Raw genomic sequence first — 16,931 nt, forward strand, 5'->3', positions numbered from 1 at the left:
ATGCTCAAGACTCGAATCGCCTATTCGTAACGACACAACGGACACGTGAGCACGTCTTGAAGGATTGGCTATCGTAAAAGTGTCGCACGTGACTGTAGTGTTAAGGAACAGTCAATGAGTTATGATGTGGCGCACGGAATGAAAGACTTAAAACGAAGTAACACGGAGTTCCACAGCCTGGCTATCAAATAGTAATTTTCACCCATGAACACATTTTGTATGTATATGCGTATGTTCTTATGGTCACACTCCAATGGTGACCCTCCTGTATTAAAGAATGTCCTTGTCGTGTCATAGCTTTGGATGTACGTATGCACTGGCGTTCTTGCATTTCGACAGTGACCACTCATTTTACCAAAATCTGTCCGCAGACTCAATTATCACTCATAATTTACCCGGAATGGCTCAGTCTAGTACCCGATTCATCTCTAACGACACGTGCACCTCTGTCACAGGAAAACATGAAAACTTGGGAATGAGCAAGTCGAGTTTACCCTGCAATATTCTATTCTTGAAAATATAATCAAGTTTCATATATACTAAAGACTTAAATGTTTCTCATTACTTGCACAAATTTATTCCTTATTTTCGCCCAGTTCTGGTATAGCTACCATCTTCAGAGGAAAATTATATAAAAAATGAACGGTGTATGCAGAGTTGTCAAGCTGATCGAGGTAAATATAATAAAGTACTTACAAAAAACTGTTCATTCGATGGATATGTAATTGAACTTTTCACTGAATAAATTGAAAACTGTCAGAGTATGAAAATTTTTAAAGAGCCACATGTAACCGGCCATGATTAGCATACTGGCCCAAAATTTACTTCAGTGTGATAAAACAGTAGGGTAAAAAGACGGACTAACCTCTGTTGATAAGAGTACATCGAATAACTGATGCATGTATGAAAAATCTGTATACCATAGAGTACAAAGATCATCTTTTAGTAATCGACTTGTGTTATGTACAAATATATACATGAAGATTTAAAAGCATTTGTACATGCTCAGTGAGTGTAATGCATGTGTCAAAATAAGAGTAAAATATTAAATAATGTATATCTGTAACTGCTTTACCTCCGAGCTACGACGCATAATGTGATAGGCCCTTACATCATGGGTCAGCACAGGTTTTTGGCGGGTTGTGTTCCCCTTAATATCGACTGATGTTGATTTGAACATCAACATCGTATCGCAGTGAACATTTGGGTTGATATAATGGACAGCCAGTTACTCGGACTGCATGTTATTCCACAGGGGCTAACTGGTAGAGTGTATCGACAGTTCTTGGAATTGGTTGGTCTGCTTTATGATGTCTCACTCGGTACACGAACCAACTTATGGTTTATGCACTTCGGTACGCCTACATATTTCAGTCGGTAGGCAGCTGCTCATCCCGGTAACTGGATAGGTCGCACAGCAGCAGTTGCTTCGCCCGCCAGAGGCTTGGCTCTTAACCCTCTGGTCGTATACCTTTGGGCCTGTGTCAAGGAGCTCGTGCATGGTCTTGCAATTCAAAATGTAGCACAACTACGGCAACTAATAGAAAATGGCTTTGCAACTGTACAGAATGTAATGAACGGACCCTGCAGCATACCGAGGGTGTGTGATATCCCATCGTGTCGGTACTTTCTCACAATAATTAATTTTGATTTGTTCATTTTGCACGTGTGATCCCCACTATTATATTTCTAAGAAATAAAGCAATTTCAAACAAAACCGTGTTTGTGAGTGTAACAAATGCATCAAAATAAGAGCAAAATGACAAAGTGTGTAGATTTACTTCTGAATCACGCTGTAGATTGTCAGCCACCAATAAAATGTAGACTATGATGGTCGGTCTCTGAAAGAATATAACATTTACATTTCCCCTAAGTTATTAACCGCAAGAAGACATATAGTAGCCACAAGAAACATGATCATTCCAGTCATTCCAGTTCCTCTACCTTAGCAGCACATCTAAAATCATGTGGCCATACTATAGGTAATATGGAAAACAGCTTGAAATTAATACACAAAATTGGTAAATGTGTAGGTATGAACTTACTACAAGAGACTGAGATTTTATGTATCATTAAACTACTCACTAACAGTATTTTAGGAGCCAAAGAATAAATTTTAGAGAAGTTCTCTGAGTTATAAAAAACTAATTGACTGGCTTCTTGATCAAAGAGGTTCTTATATTGTACATCTTCTTTTGTCTTCATGGTACAAGTGTAATAATGAGGTTTTTAGGTCATTATGACCTTCAATGGTTGTGCAATCAGTAAAATGAGATATTTAGATAAATTAGGAAAGACTATATGTCGATTAATGGATACTTATATTTGTTTCAACTTCTACACTGAACTTAAAATCATTGTACGCATCATTCTGTGTCATGTAGTTTGCTTACACTTCTATTCTTTCATGTTCCACTGAAATATATTGAGTTAATGTACAACTATGTACATGCGATTTGTACACTGTTATTAATGAACTGAACTTTACATATTGGTCAGTTATTGTTGTTGTGCAACATGTGATTAACACGCTTCTCGTGTTGCTTATGAACATGTACAGCTTCCAGTTGCTCATGTTTAATGCTGTAGTTCCTCAGTGAGTAAGGAGCACGTGATATGGTCCCACTCAAGTCTGGATTTATCGTTACGTAGGAGTGGGAGTGGGAAGACTAGGGAAAGTCCCGGGGGATCGAGCAATACAGCCTCCGAGTGGCGCACCTCACAATAGGCAACTCTCTAAGCCAAATACGCGCCCCAGGTACAGGGTACAGTATAACGGTTGGGTGCGGAACATCGGAAGCCAATGTCGACCCTGCAGTGATCGTAAATACAGACGTTTCTTGTGTTACCAAACCTTAAATAGGAAGAATGTATATAAAAGGATATACCAAAATTATGGTCACTACACAATCAAACCAACAACTGGGGCACAATTCTCAATAATGAGGGGTCAATTCTCAGACCTGTTGCGAAAAACGTATGTACATAAAACTAGAAAAATGTAATCAACCAAGCAACAAGCCCAGAATACGGCAGCTGATGGTCGTAAGATACCAGGTAAACCTGCTGAGGGTAAGACTATTAAATGGCCAGAATTATTTCACCCTTTTAAATATTAACAGGCATAGATAAAGGACTACAATTACATAATCGTTGAAGCAACAAGTAGCAGGTGTTACTGACAACAGTAATACTTAGTCATAAGACCTGCTGCGACCGAGCATATACATACATTAATAATGAGAAAGTTTAAACAGCAACATCTATATATAACTATGTTATCTTGCTGCCAACGCTAATAATCAGTCGCCAGACCTGCTGCAACCCAACATACACATACATAAAAGGGGCTTAAACACCAACATACATATCTGTTTTAAGAAACTAAAACTATGTAATCAACCAAGTCACACAAGCCCAGAGTTCAACTGCTAGTGTCTGCAAAACATTGATATTAACAGTATTTACAGCTTATGCTGATTGAGCACTCAACGGCGCTCTGTCGAAAGGCTCTTCTCGTGGCTTGCCGTTAAACAAAGTGTGATTCAACGGCGCACCTTAATAACAACAGAAAATATCAACGGCGCTCTGTCGAAAGGTAGTAATCTTGCCAAGTTATTAATAATCACAGACGTATCGGGTTATAAGAATAATTTTAACTGTACGCTCACTGAACACTCAACGGCGCTCTGTTGAAAGGCTCCTCTTGTTGCTTGCCTTTAAACAAACCGTCATTCGACGCTATACGGTAAGAACAACAGGAAAATTCGGGGAACACTACAAGAAAGCCGAAGCCGCAAGATGCAAGATGCAAACTTGCAAATCAAGTTGACAATCTACCATTTAACGGTGAACACACACACGAGACCACAGGCAGATTCAAACTGTCAAACAGTGAGCGTCGCTCTACTAGAAGGCAATCTCGCCGGTGCAATTTTGCGAGTAGCAAAATGAATAGCAAACAACCGGCACATACTAGGAAGCAAGAGTCTAGTCTCGTGAGGCAGCTTTGAATACCAACGGCTACAGTTTCACAAACCAAAGGCCACAGTTTAAACCACCACGTCCTGTTTAAGGGCCGGGGGGGGGGGGGGGGACAATGCACAAGGAATGATCAATTTCACCACAAGAAGCCTGTAACGCGGCAATACAAACGGCAGAACATCACGGCCCCAGGCGCATCGCCTCACCGCCCTCCTGGATGAGGTGCAACACAAACAGCGACAGTGCGTGGCTTCCCACCTCAAAACGGCTCACCGTACGATACAGTCCCGCTCGCGGAACGTGGCCGTCCACGCTGGCCACCTGCCACAAACTGCCCTAGTACGTCCTCTGTCTCCGAAAGCCGCCGGCGATCGCGCGCTAAGCACTGTGGCCCCCCCTCTGGCGACGCGCCAGAGCAAGGAGAGCACAGCTCAGTGTGAAGTCGGAGTACTTGTACTACCTGATATCTACACAGTGTGATCGCTGATATCCGAGTGAGAAATTTCCCAAATTCTGAGTCACGAGATGCCTGGAGCAAGACTGTGCAAGGTCTTGATTATGACGTGCTTCAGGTCTGGTTAGTCAGTGCTTAAGACCTAGGATGTGTGATGTTAGAGGTCTAGATTAAGTTTAGTGCTAATGTTACACGTTCTTTAAGAGATAGATGTAATATACATAGTTCATATAATTTTTATACATTTGTTTTTTAAATACATTTATAGGTAAAATTTCTTATATTCAGCGAGAGGGCTGATTGATTTCCTCAACTTGTTATTAATGTGACAATATTTTGTCTTTTGTGTAACACAAATCGATTATTACGAGATGATATTTAAAATGTGAAACATCTTGATTCCCCATATATAGATAACTACTGCCATGTACTCGTTTCAACAGCGGCCAGTTGGTTGTGCTGTCCTATATTAATAAATTAAATGTGACTTGGTAACGAGTCCCTCACATAAAGTTTTCTTTAGACAATATTACACCAGTAACTGTTAACTGAGCTGTTTCGATGACGTATATTATTCTGGAATGTAAACAGATGTATACATACTTTTCTTTTGCGCCTACTGAAGGTAAGTGTATACAAGAGGCGTTCTTTAGTAGATGTTTCTCAGTATATCGTTTCCTCTGGCGACTATATTTCTTCATGCTGTTAACAACCCAGACACATTGTAAATATTATGTTCTTTTAGAGACAGACCATCATAGTCTGTATTTGATTGATGGTTGACAATATACTGGGTGATCAAAAAGTCACTTTAATTTGAAAACTGAATAAATCACGGTATAATGTAGATAGAGAGGTACAAATTGACTCACATGCGTGGAATGACATGGCGTTTTATTAGAACCAAAAAAATACAAACGTTCAAAAAATGTCCGACAGATGGAGCTACATCTCATCAGAATAGCAATAATTAGCATAACAAAGTAAGACAAAGCAAAGGTTATGTTCTTTACAGGAAATGCTGAATATGTTCTCTATCATTCCTCAACAATAGATGTAGTCGAGGAATAATGTTGTGAACAGCACTGTATAGCATGTCCGGAGTTATGATGGGGCATTGGCGCCAGATGTTGTCTTTCATCATCCGTAGAGATATCGGTCGATCACGATACACTTGCGACTTCGGTAACCCCAAAGCCAACAATCGCATGGACTGAGGTCTGGCGACCTGGGAGGCCAAGCATGACGAAAGCGGCTGCTGGGCACACGATCATCACCATACGATGCGCGTAAGACATCTTTCACGTGTCTAGCAAAACTTTTTTGTTGTTGTTGTTCTAATGAAACCCCATGTCAATCCAAGTATGTGTGTCCATTTTTACATCTCTATCTGCATTATTCCGTGGTTTATTAAGTTTTCAAATTCACACTGACTTTTAGATCACCCGGTATATCTTCGTGTATAACACAAACCGAGTATTATAAGGTATTTCGATTTCTGATATATGCATAAGTTCTTTAAGGTACTTATATAAACAGAGGTGTCCTGGCGTTGGCATGTTAATGATCGATTCGTTTTATCATAGTGAAGTCAATTTAAGGTTGATATTCTGATCATGGACTGTTATATGTCGTTCTGTAGACATTTTAGGACTAATGGTTTTCAGTTTATCCAGTGGAAAGTTGAAATTCATATACATCTAAGGTACAGGTCTCTCATAAGTACTTCCTCATGTTTAGGTTGTTCAACTTGACAACTCATTTGTTTTATCTTCCGTACACATTGTTAGTTTGCTTTGTTGATATAGTCTTCCTGTGAAGATGGTCGCAACGACCGAAACCGGCAAAGAATAAAGAAAAAATCTGATAAACTTGTACATCTGATGGCAAACATGTATTTGTTCAAATTCTGGCAGCTGTATCCAGTCACCTCGTCAAAATGTTTGTTGTAGACTAACATTTGCTACAGCAAGTGACTCTCCATTTTATTTTGAAAGGTTGGACGATACGGATTGGAACGAAGAAACTCTCGTGACGGATCACCTGAGGCGTCCTGTTCTCTCGCAGTTACTGCGCGCTCTTCGCCATATCATGAAAGCTGTAAGCGCCAGGAGAGGATGTGCCGACCAGCACGACTGGAATTTTCGCCAGCGGCACCTGAACAAAAGTGGTGAGTATCGCATTTGTATGTTTCTTTGGTTGCAGGCTTTCTGGGCGAATTCCTGTGATGAAGTTTTCTCGAGTTGTGAGCCGAGTTGTGCCGTTGTCTTGATGCAGCTTTCGATGAGTTTCCTATTGGTCGCTTCAGTTGAGCATGGCCAGTGAGAAAATTGGCCAAATGTTGCGACAACATGACGGCAGGTCTCGCCTGATAACTCGAGAAAGTTTGAGCAAGTCTGTTAATGTCACATAAAGCGTGATGTGCTCGTTAAAATATACTGTCAAGAAAATCTCACCTGTGATAATGAACATGTTGGTGACTGGGGGTTGTGTAGATGCTGACGACTCTCTCCTAATCAAAGAATATAAGAAACAATTACTTAGAACTAACTAATAACCACACCAGAGGAAAAGAGCAATGCCTACTGATTAAGCACGTATTATGTTTCATAATCAACACTAGTCTTGGAAAAACTTCTATTGGTGTCAGTTCAGGACATCAGACAAAATATTAGTGACCTCCGAGTAGCGATCGCCTCAATACCGCAGTACAGTACACTGCCCGTACCACTGATGAAGGCCTACGTTCGACGACGCAGGGAGTTGACAGGTTTGTCCAGAACGACCGCCTCCAGCTGGAGTCACTCGCTAGATCCCACGGAGCTTCCAAATTTCTGGGATGTTGACTGCTACGTTTCACATGCCGGTTCCAGACATATTCTGTGAGAATATGATCGGATGATTTAGCGGGCTAGTCGAGATGCGATAGCGTGCCTAAGTAGTCGTCCAAACAGTAACGTATCAATACAGCCCTATGGACACAAGTGTTGTGTTAAAAAGCAGGAGTGTGCCCGACATACACAACATGAAGGTATGGTATATATTAGGAATTAAAGTTATTGCGTGATATGAATTTATGTAGACTGCATGTGGACAAAACTTCTACGCAAAGCTCCGAAACGTAGCGTTTTAAGACTCTCCCCCATTGTCAGTGTGGAAACAGCGAAAGTGCAGAATGCTGCTGCCATTATCTTACGAAATTGATAGAGGTTTGAGGCCATGTGGTGCTCTGACACAGTCATGCCTTGAGGTTATATGGTTCCTACACAACATTAACCCCAGAAGGACAGGCAACATGAAAATTGAGAATAAACCCCTATTTCTTAGAGACAGTTTAATATGGATTACTAAGCACAATGGAGTTTGACACATTTAGTTTATTTATTTACTAATAGAAAACTCGGCTTTGTTCGGTTATTTGTTTTTTTTTTTTTTTCAGTCTTCTATTAGTCCATCTTCTCCTCCCTGTCTCCCTGCCCATCTCCTTCCACCCATTCTCTCTGCCCACCTTTACATCTTCCTATATCTGTGCATCCCTTCCCTCTTCCGTCTGTCTATCACTTCGTCTCCCTTCTCCCTGGCCACCTCCCTCTCACTCCTCAATCTGTTCATCTGTTCCACCATCTTTCTCTGTTCATCTCCTTATCGTCCCTCCTTCTATTCACCTCCTCCATCTCTCAGCTCAGCTATGCCCATCAGCATGTATAGCCTCTGGAACCCATTCTGATGCTATCCACACAACACACCAGTCATTAAGTCAGCCTAGATTTCAAGTATTACCAGGCCTTTTCGTTCTCACCCCTAGTGGAGCGAGGTGTTTCATACCCTGCAGTATTTGTTTCCAGACAATAGTATTATGTGTACCAAGTTAGGCTGAAATCAATCCACTGGTTTAGGAAGCGATATGGAACACACACACATACATCTATTTTATATACGTAGGATGGTCAGAAACTGTTTGAAAATCGTGAAAGGGTGCTCCTGAGGAGGTTGTTCTGAGAAATAATTATTAAGAGAAAATTCGATACGTTGCGCCGTTTTCCAGTTAATTAGCATTGAAGTTAGCCCATCAGGTAGTCTCACTTGCAAATTCAAGCAGTCTCACAGAGGTTGTCGTTTCCTCTTACCGAAAAAACGTAGCTTTTGCTCGCTTATCTTTATAGTTTTTTGGAAGTGAGAAACTAGTGTTGTGCAGTATCTCTGTTATATAGTCTGTCACAATTTTTCTTTGGGAATGCTTGCGAAAATCGGGAAATCACGGTTTGAGTCCCAGCCTGGAACAAATTTTCATTTGTTCTGAAATATTCTACAAGTGATAAAGAAACAAAATCGCAATTTGCGAGTTCATGCCCACGAAAGAGGCGCATATTACCTGGTAATGAGAACTGAACAAGTGATAACTCATGGACTCAAAAGTTGTATATGCATTAGCGCACTTTATCGTGCGCATATGCCAGAATTAGCGCACGCAAAAACTTGGTTGGCTAACTTTAATGCTGTAAAACTCGGAAATGGTGCAAAATATCGAACTTCTTCCTTAAGAATTATTTCAATACATCCATCCCTGCAACACTCTTACAGGCTTTTCAGGCTGTTTTTGACCACCCTTTTATAGATTTACGTATTTATTCCAGCTGGCACATTTACGGTACTGGTGCTCGTGTTGACTGGCACTGCTTCTGATTACTGCTGCTTGCACTGCTTCTCATGACATTGTTGCTTGCAAGTCATTAATGTTATCTGAGACAGTGCGGTCACGTTCTGGTACAGAGAGTGCATCTGTTGCTGTTGGCAAACGACGGTGCACTCGCTGTAGACATTGTTGTAAATTATGTAAGGAACCACACAGTCGCTCGCTTGGACGTTAAGGTGTGTTATACACGGCATCCTACTACGTAAACTGACTAAAATTTTGCAAGTTGTAACCACATTGAAATCCAAATCCGAAAACTGGGTCGTTAATGAAAGACAACATTTCGCCCTGAAGCATTTTCATTAAGAACATTCCGGAAAGCTAGTATCTGTGCAACCGTCGAATATTTCAGCTGTAGAAACATTACAAAAATAAGATAGTTCAAGAACTTTCCAAAAATGATAAATACGTCACGTTGGGCCCAGCGACTGGCACCATACCGGCTAGTGGTGCTAGCTTCACGTTACATTAATACTTGCTCCATAGGTAATGGATGAACACGACACTTTGTAGTGATGTGGAACATGTCGGTTTAACGTAAATCTTCATCACACAGTTTTTTATTTTTTATTATTTTTGTTTTGTTTTATTTTATTTTTACAGTTCCTCCTTTATATCTAGAAATTCATCTATTGAGCAGAAGAAGTTGCCGTTCAGAAATTCTTTTAATTTGGTTTTCAAATATTGGTTGGCTAACTGTCAGTCTTTTAATGCCATTTGGCAAATGACCAGAGATTTTTGTGGCAGCATACTTCATTCCCTTTTATGTCAAAGTTGGATTTAACACAGAACAGTGAAGATATACATCCTTCTAGCGTTGTAGCTAGGCACTTCGCTATTACGTTTGAATTAGGATGGGTTATTAACAAGAAATTTCATTAGTGAATACACGTCTTTCGAAGGTACTTCGCACATCGTCAGTTCCTTAAATAACTGTCTACAAGGTGATCCTGGGCGCGCTCCAGCTATTATTATGATTATGTGCTTTTGTATAATGAATACTTTTTGTCTTAATGATGAATTACTCTGAAATACGATGCCATATGAAAGAAGTGAATGAATCACCAAAATTAGCAATAACCCTAATGGCATAAGTAGCTGAACCTAACTGTTCCAGCAGATCACGAATGTGTTTTTTTTTTTTTTTTCACTTCAACTTCTCATAAATGTATATGCCCAGAGATTTTGAATATTCTGCCTTAGCAACAGATTCCTGTAGAGAGTTTATATTTATCAATGGTGTTATGCCATTCACTGTAGAGAATTATGTACACTGTGTTTTCCCAAAATTTAGTGAGAGTCCATTTATAGCATTGGCCCCTCTATGGAGAAAGAGCAACATGCTGCTTCAGATCTTCACATTGGAACCGACTAGAGCACCTTGCCTCTAGATCTTGTCAGTGGTCTTCCAAAAGGCAATGGTGATGGATTCTCACATCCTGGTCGAGCTGTTACATCCTTTTCACTATGAAGAGCATCAAAGGTAACTCTTACCATGGAGGCTTCACGTTCGTCGTCTTGGTTTTCGGTTTCCTTGAACATCCCATCGTCGATCTACGTCTCTGACCTGTAGTACCTCTTCATACGGAGGACATGGACTATGTCACACACGCGTAAAAATCCATACCTAGGCTCCTGGGCTGTATTTCATTAGGTGACACATAGAATTACACCACCACCGGCATTCTTGTCAGCGTTCAGTGTCCGTACGCAAGCCAGCTCGCTTGCTTCCTCGCTCCTGCAATGAGGTGTCTCATGCAGTCACCCTACGTATATGACTGAACAGTGTACCCATTGTCGTTTTGACCTTGCGACTGTGGAGCAGTAAGAACAGTGTGAAACTTGCAGAGTCTCAAGTCACTTTGTTTCATGTGAATGTCGAAACATCAGCATAAATTGAGAACATGTCTGCCAACATCTTATTAAACATTCGTGGGACCGTCTATCGGTGGATGATAGGCAGTTGTCATCCTGTGGATGATGTCACAACGTGAAACTACTTCTGATACTAGCCCCGACTAGATATCTTTTTTCGATCAGAAATCATCACACAGGATTGTCTGTGCTTCGTAATGACGTCTTGTGGGGCAACGGGTGGATTTATTGTTATTAAATGTTCCTATTAATTTATTTAATGCTGTTGTCTGCCGTTCTCAACACTGGCTCTCCAATTACAATATTGGCAACCAGAAAGTGATTAGCAAAACGTGAAGCCTGTAATTAGAATTCCTAGTGCCCACTTCATCTGAGAAATACATTTATAGCTACAGCTTATAGCTCTGAGGAATTAGGAGATTGTCTGGGATTCATAATAAAAAAAAAACATTCTCTGTAAAATGTTCACTATATTTTGAAAGTCACAGACCAAAAATAATCCACACAATCCAACTACCAGAGCAGTTCAGAGTCTAATGCGCTGATGCAACTATAACTGTTCAAATTAAATGTTTAAGTGAATGTTCGACATAATTTGATGATAATGTTCATCAAACGCCACGCTAAATAATGGTAGAATGTCTGTCCCGCGGCGGCATGTGAAAATACGACATACGCAAACTGAAGATAGATCATTCAAGTCATCCCAGAATTAACACTTCACTCGAAAACGATTTCATGGTTATGCGTATCCCGAGTAACTTATTACGGCATCCGAAGCTGTTTATAGTAATGATACCGACGCGACGCGACTCGCGGCACAGGTGGTGCGCTAATCAGGGTCTGGAGAAAACTGGGGCCTTTTTCTCTCACGCAGCGTTCTTATATATAAAGTCGCGGTGCGGACGGCTAAGGGAACGCCTGATCAAATCCGTTCTCCCGACTAGCCGCTGGGCTAGTAATGCACCACTTCAAGTTATTGAATAAATCATTGCTTCCTTTGCTGATGGCCGATGAAGCTCTCAATTTAAATGTGCAATCAGCACACGGGTAAGTAATCATAATCAAAGTCTGATGTGGCTAAGTCAAATATTTTGGGTGAGGGAATTAATTTAATTACACTACACGCAGCAGACGAGCTCTGAACTTGCCCTTTGGAGATACGCTATCACTATAGTTTTATAGTTATTCAATTGAAACTTCTCACATCTTTATGATTATAGCGGATCTCCCTTCTACTTAAATTTAAACATGCTGGCTGTATTTATTCTCCTACTTAATCTATCTTCCTTCCTTAATTTTTAAGACAAAACCAGAAAATTATGAATTTCAACTAAAATTTTAATTTATGAGATCCAGAATCCGTTTACATAATAATTCAGTAGAAACAGTAATCTAAATAGAAATTTTTAAGTTTCTAGCTCTTTTCTGTTGCGCCAATGATTTTTACAGAAAAACATCCAAATTTCGAAAATGGTTAAAGTTATTGAACTGATATCGAACACATATTGATTTAGTATTACTCATGACATGCTAGAAACGTTTCAGGTTATTTACTTGATTTTTAAAGTATTGCGCAACATTTATGACGTCAGAGCTAGTTACAGTCGACTAGGCTGGCACACAATGGAAAGACTGATGTGAATTTTATAAGGCGTGAGTATGCTGCTTCCCTACAGTCTTCTACGAGGAATTTTGCAGTTTCCAGAGCTTCGGTATTTGACACAGCTTGCATCCAGTGTACGGACTATTATCCATCATTCCCATTTGTCGACCTCCAGTTTGGTGTAATGGCGCTGCTGCAGGCGTGATTGCTACCAGATATACTGGAGGTAATTGTAGCATGTACTTTCGTTGCTGACATACAGTGGGTCATGTAGTGTCTAATGGATCTGTAGAGACGTTGCCAGTTATACGTGCATCTAGTTTGGTCCAGAGTCTCCATGACTCCCAGGTAACCAGATGTTGGAATGTTGTGAGAACACTTCAGGATCGCTAGCAGCAAATAAGCTAGGATGATGAGCAACCATTTCTCCCTCATTGGGTCATAGTTCCTTTTATACCGCACCAACGCCAATCCATCATACAAAAACCACACTCCTCCTTCAGATACCAATCCATACGAACTTAATTACACAAACTGTCGCCATCCACACTATTTACTTCAGCCCTCTCTAAATTTTCTGTTATTTATTCCACACCTTTCGCTGGTTCACTAGGCATAGCATACACAACTTTACTATTTTTCCCCTCCAAATTATTGACACTTGCAGCTTCAGCAAAATTACACATCAATTCACTGTAAACTCTTTGTCTTCCTGAAATAATACACTGATGCCTAAGCCATCATCACCATTAATATCCATCTCAGCAACCTTATCTACTGATAGACCGTTTAAATCGCTACAAATTCACATCAGAGACCTTACTTTCCTCCGTCGACCAATTAACTTTACGTGAACCATACAGAACTTTATCCTCCTCCGATACATTACACAGATTGCTGCCACCCTGTACAATTTTGGGGCTTCCAGACTTGCTAGCTTCTGCTGTGATCGGACAAAAATCAGCACACACTACCGTCTCTACACACTTTTCATCCAGATTAACAACCGATCCTACTTTACACACATTCTCACATTCACACTCTGACAAACGTTTCAGGATCCACACATTCATCAATAAGTTCCGTTTCAGCTTCATTCGGACTAGAAACGCGCAAATTCCTTCCTCCGAAGTATCAATGCCAGTAGCTTTTACATCACTACATAAATTATCATTACTCTGTCCCTTTATACATAAATCATCTGCTCCTCCGATACAGTTTTAACTTCAACTGCTGGCGAGACCAATGTTACGCCTCCTTCACTAACATCTACGCTTTTCGCTGACTCACAAATACTTGTTACTACGACACCTTCCTTACTGCAATTGCTACTATTTGCTAATACCTCTTCAGAACTCTCCACACGATTTGCTTTCACATAATTCATCTCCTGTTTAACTTCTTTTTGAGCCACTGAATCTTTCCATTCACCACCATTCACACAGTCATTTATTACACATTCATAACTTACATCATACCCCGCAAATTTATTCCCATTACTTCTACTGAAATCTCTCTCAAATCTATGCTTCCGCCGTTCGCGCCTGCTTTTATCGAAAGAGCCACCTATATAGCCTTCCTCTTTAGCATACTCCATACTACATATTTGTTGCCTTTCTTCTACCATTACCATTATCTCCAGTCCTTTTCATCGCCAGTTTAGGTCGTAATCCTCGGACCTGAGATGTGGCGAACATCAGTTTCCCGACCGGCTGTTACGCGACTGCACTTCGCGCGAATTTCTCCCGTCAAATCTGCGTTCTTTACTAGGATTCCGTTCACGGAAGTTATCTGAAATGAGCAGAATGGCCGAAGAACGGACAAGAGTGATATTATCTCCCAAAGAATTCCTTGATTTCTCTCACGATTGTTATTTTGGTGGTGATTATTTGGTTTCCCATTTTGATAACTATCACCCGATCTGCTCTGAGGTTTGAACTTCAAAGCCCTCTCTAATTTCTCCACAAACTCTAGAAATTCGTCCACGGAATCACATGGACTGCAGACAAGATCCCACTGCAAATCTTCGGATAATCCCTTTTTAAACGTGGTGATTTCCGTTAAAACCCAAACGGATTTTTCACATGCATAAGTTTGCCAAGTTCGCGCTAGCAAAAGTCTCTCATTGTCTCATTCCCGTACCTGTAACTCAGCAAGTTTAAGAATTCATTTTGGATCCATGTCTGATTTTTGAACAAATTTTGGAGCGAGGCTAAACACTCTTCGAACTCTTCGTACGATTAGCACTAACTACATCTAACATTTGCCCAATACTGTGGGTTTCCCTCCAGATGCCGTTTAACGTATTTTATTTTCGCTTCGTCCAACATGCGGCGAACAAAAGCGTCCCTACACGCAGCCAAGAAATTTACTGGGCGATATCTTCTATCATCTGCGTAACATTTCACAGATCCTGTATTTGCCCAAGGGATATTTATAACCGCCATGGCTTGTTGGGAGGCTAACGAATTTAAATCATTTCTTATCTGTCGCATTTGTTTTTTAAATTCATTTTCACCAGTGATACTGGACTCTATATTTATCTTGAATTTTGCCCACTTCTTTCTCCCCATCACCTACTCGATTGGCAATGTCACTAATTGCTAAATTTACATCGCTTTTATGAGCATCTTGCGTTTTTATACAGTCGCTTACCTTGTCCCCACGTTCTGTCTGTATCATATCTATTTTTTCCCCAAGATCTATGTCCACTAATTAGATTTTAGATTTGACTATTATAACTTCGTCTATATTTTTCCCCATATGCACTCGAATACATTTTAATGTATCATCAATTGCTTTTTCAAGGTTACCCACAATTTTTTCAACTTGCTTTTTCACAGTGGAAACTATTTCGGTTCGCATTGTACCCGTATCAGTCCGAATTGTATCCGTAACTGTTTGCAATGTGCCCATACCTGTTTACAGTGTGCCCATACCTGTTTACAATGCGCCCATACCTGTTTACAATGTGCCCATACCTATTTGCAACGTGCCCATACCTGTTTACAATGTGCCCATACCTGTTTGCAATGTGCCCATACTTGTTTGCAACGTACCCACGTCTGTTCGGACTGCACTGATATTATTTGCCATTCCCTGGAACATTTACATTAGCTGAGACGACATATTTCACCCACATTCATTCCCCTTGCCTAAATTCCTACTAGGTATACTTTCGCTCTCTGACTTCGGACTAATCTGCTCACTTCCGTGTTCAGAATTACACATACTATAATTGCAAGATCTTTAAGTGGAGCTAGAACTCCAGAAACAAGCACTATCTATCTATCTATTTGCGCAGGCACTTATCTGATCTGAGATGGTTCCCTCTGCCATGGTGGTGCCGTCGATTGTAGTGGAAGTATACACTGAAGACTACCCTGGGGTACTCGAAGAAGCTGACATGGCACCGCTGTTGAGCTGCGTCCGTCCCTGGGGAAGTCGCCTGACGTAATTGTAGCTGCCGCCGGTTACCGCCTATTCCAACCGTCTCCGATACTGCTTTCCGTTAAATACTCTAACCGCTACTGTTCCCTGCACTCAGCTTATTTACAGTCTGAGCCCCCACGCAAATTGCCTTTAAAGTGATAGATTAGGTCCTCTATCGATAGCATGTGTTAACTGTGGAAATTGCTGCGTAATTCACTTGCGGAAGAAAAACTCGATCTGACACTGTGTTTTCTAAGAGGTTCACTCTACAGAAGTCTCTACTGGTTTTGCAAAGGCTTTTACACTTTGCATAGTACGATGAATAACAGACAGCAAAGGCATTATCACTTTGCAGGGTACAAATCCCAGACGAACCCCAACTACGGGCATTCAAATAAACTACGCACCCTCTGACTCAATGGTGAAATATTAAGAGTTTTTGGCTGGTTTCGTTGTCTAGGGACTGAGATACGCAGTTCCCGCATTACAGGCCAAATCCTGCTGAGTCTACAGTATACGATAAGAATCCACACGTGAATCGAATGGTCGAAGGTTTCTATCACTTGCGAATTGCGAATTATGATTGTAACATATAAATTCATAAACGAAAGATTGCAATTAAATAAAATCTGCAGGTACTATCTTAACGACTTTAAATGGCTCTGAGTACTATGGGACTTAACGTCTGAGGTCATCAGTCCCCTAGAACCTAGAACTACTTAAGCCTAAGTAACCTAAGGACATCACACACATCCATGCCTGAGGCAGGATTCGAAACTGCGACCGTAGCGGTCCCGCGGTTTCAGACTGCAGCTCCTAGAACCGCTCGGCCACTGCGGCCGGCTTAACGACTTTAAAAGATGAGTACGATAGTAGAAGTACTTTTG

General features: G+C 40.8%; 1 protein-coding gene across 2 annotated transcripts in view; it reads left to right on the forward strand.

Annotated features, from left to right (window-relative positions):
- LOC126312905 (uncharacterized) overlaps positions 1 to 16,931 on the forward strand; it is a 216,784-nt gene that overhangs the window by 124,899 nt on the left and 74,954 nt on the right. For both annotated transcript variants that reach the window (XM_049992247.1, XM_049992248.1), the window contains exon 3: positions 6,436 to 6,608. In XM_049992247.1, the coding sequence (XP_049848204.1) occupies positions 6,436 to 6,608 (173 nt within the window). The remainder of the gene's footprint in view (positions 1 to 6,435; positions 6,609 to 16,931) is intronic.

This window comes from Schistocerca gregaria, unplaced genomic scaffold, assembly GCF_023897955.1.
Source record: "Schistocerca gregaria isolate iqSchGreg1 unplaced genomic scaffold, iqSchGreg1.2 ptg000457l, whole genome shotgun sequence".
NCBI classification, from domain to species: domain Eukaryota; kingdom Metazoa; phylum Arthropoda; class Insecta; order Orthoptera; family Acrididae; genus Schistocerca; species Schistocerca gregaria.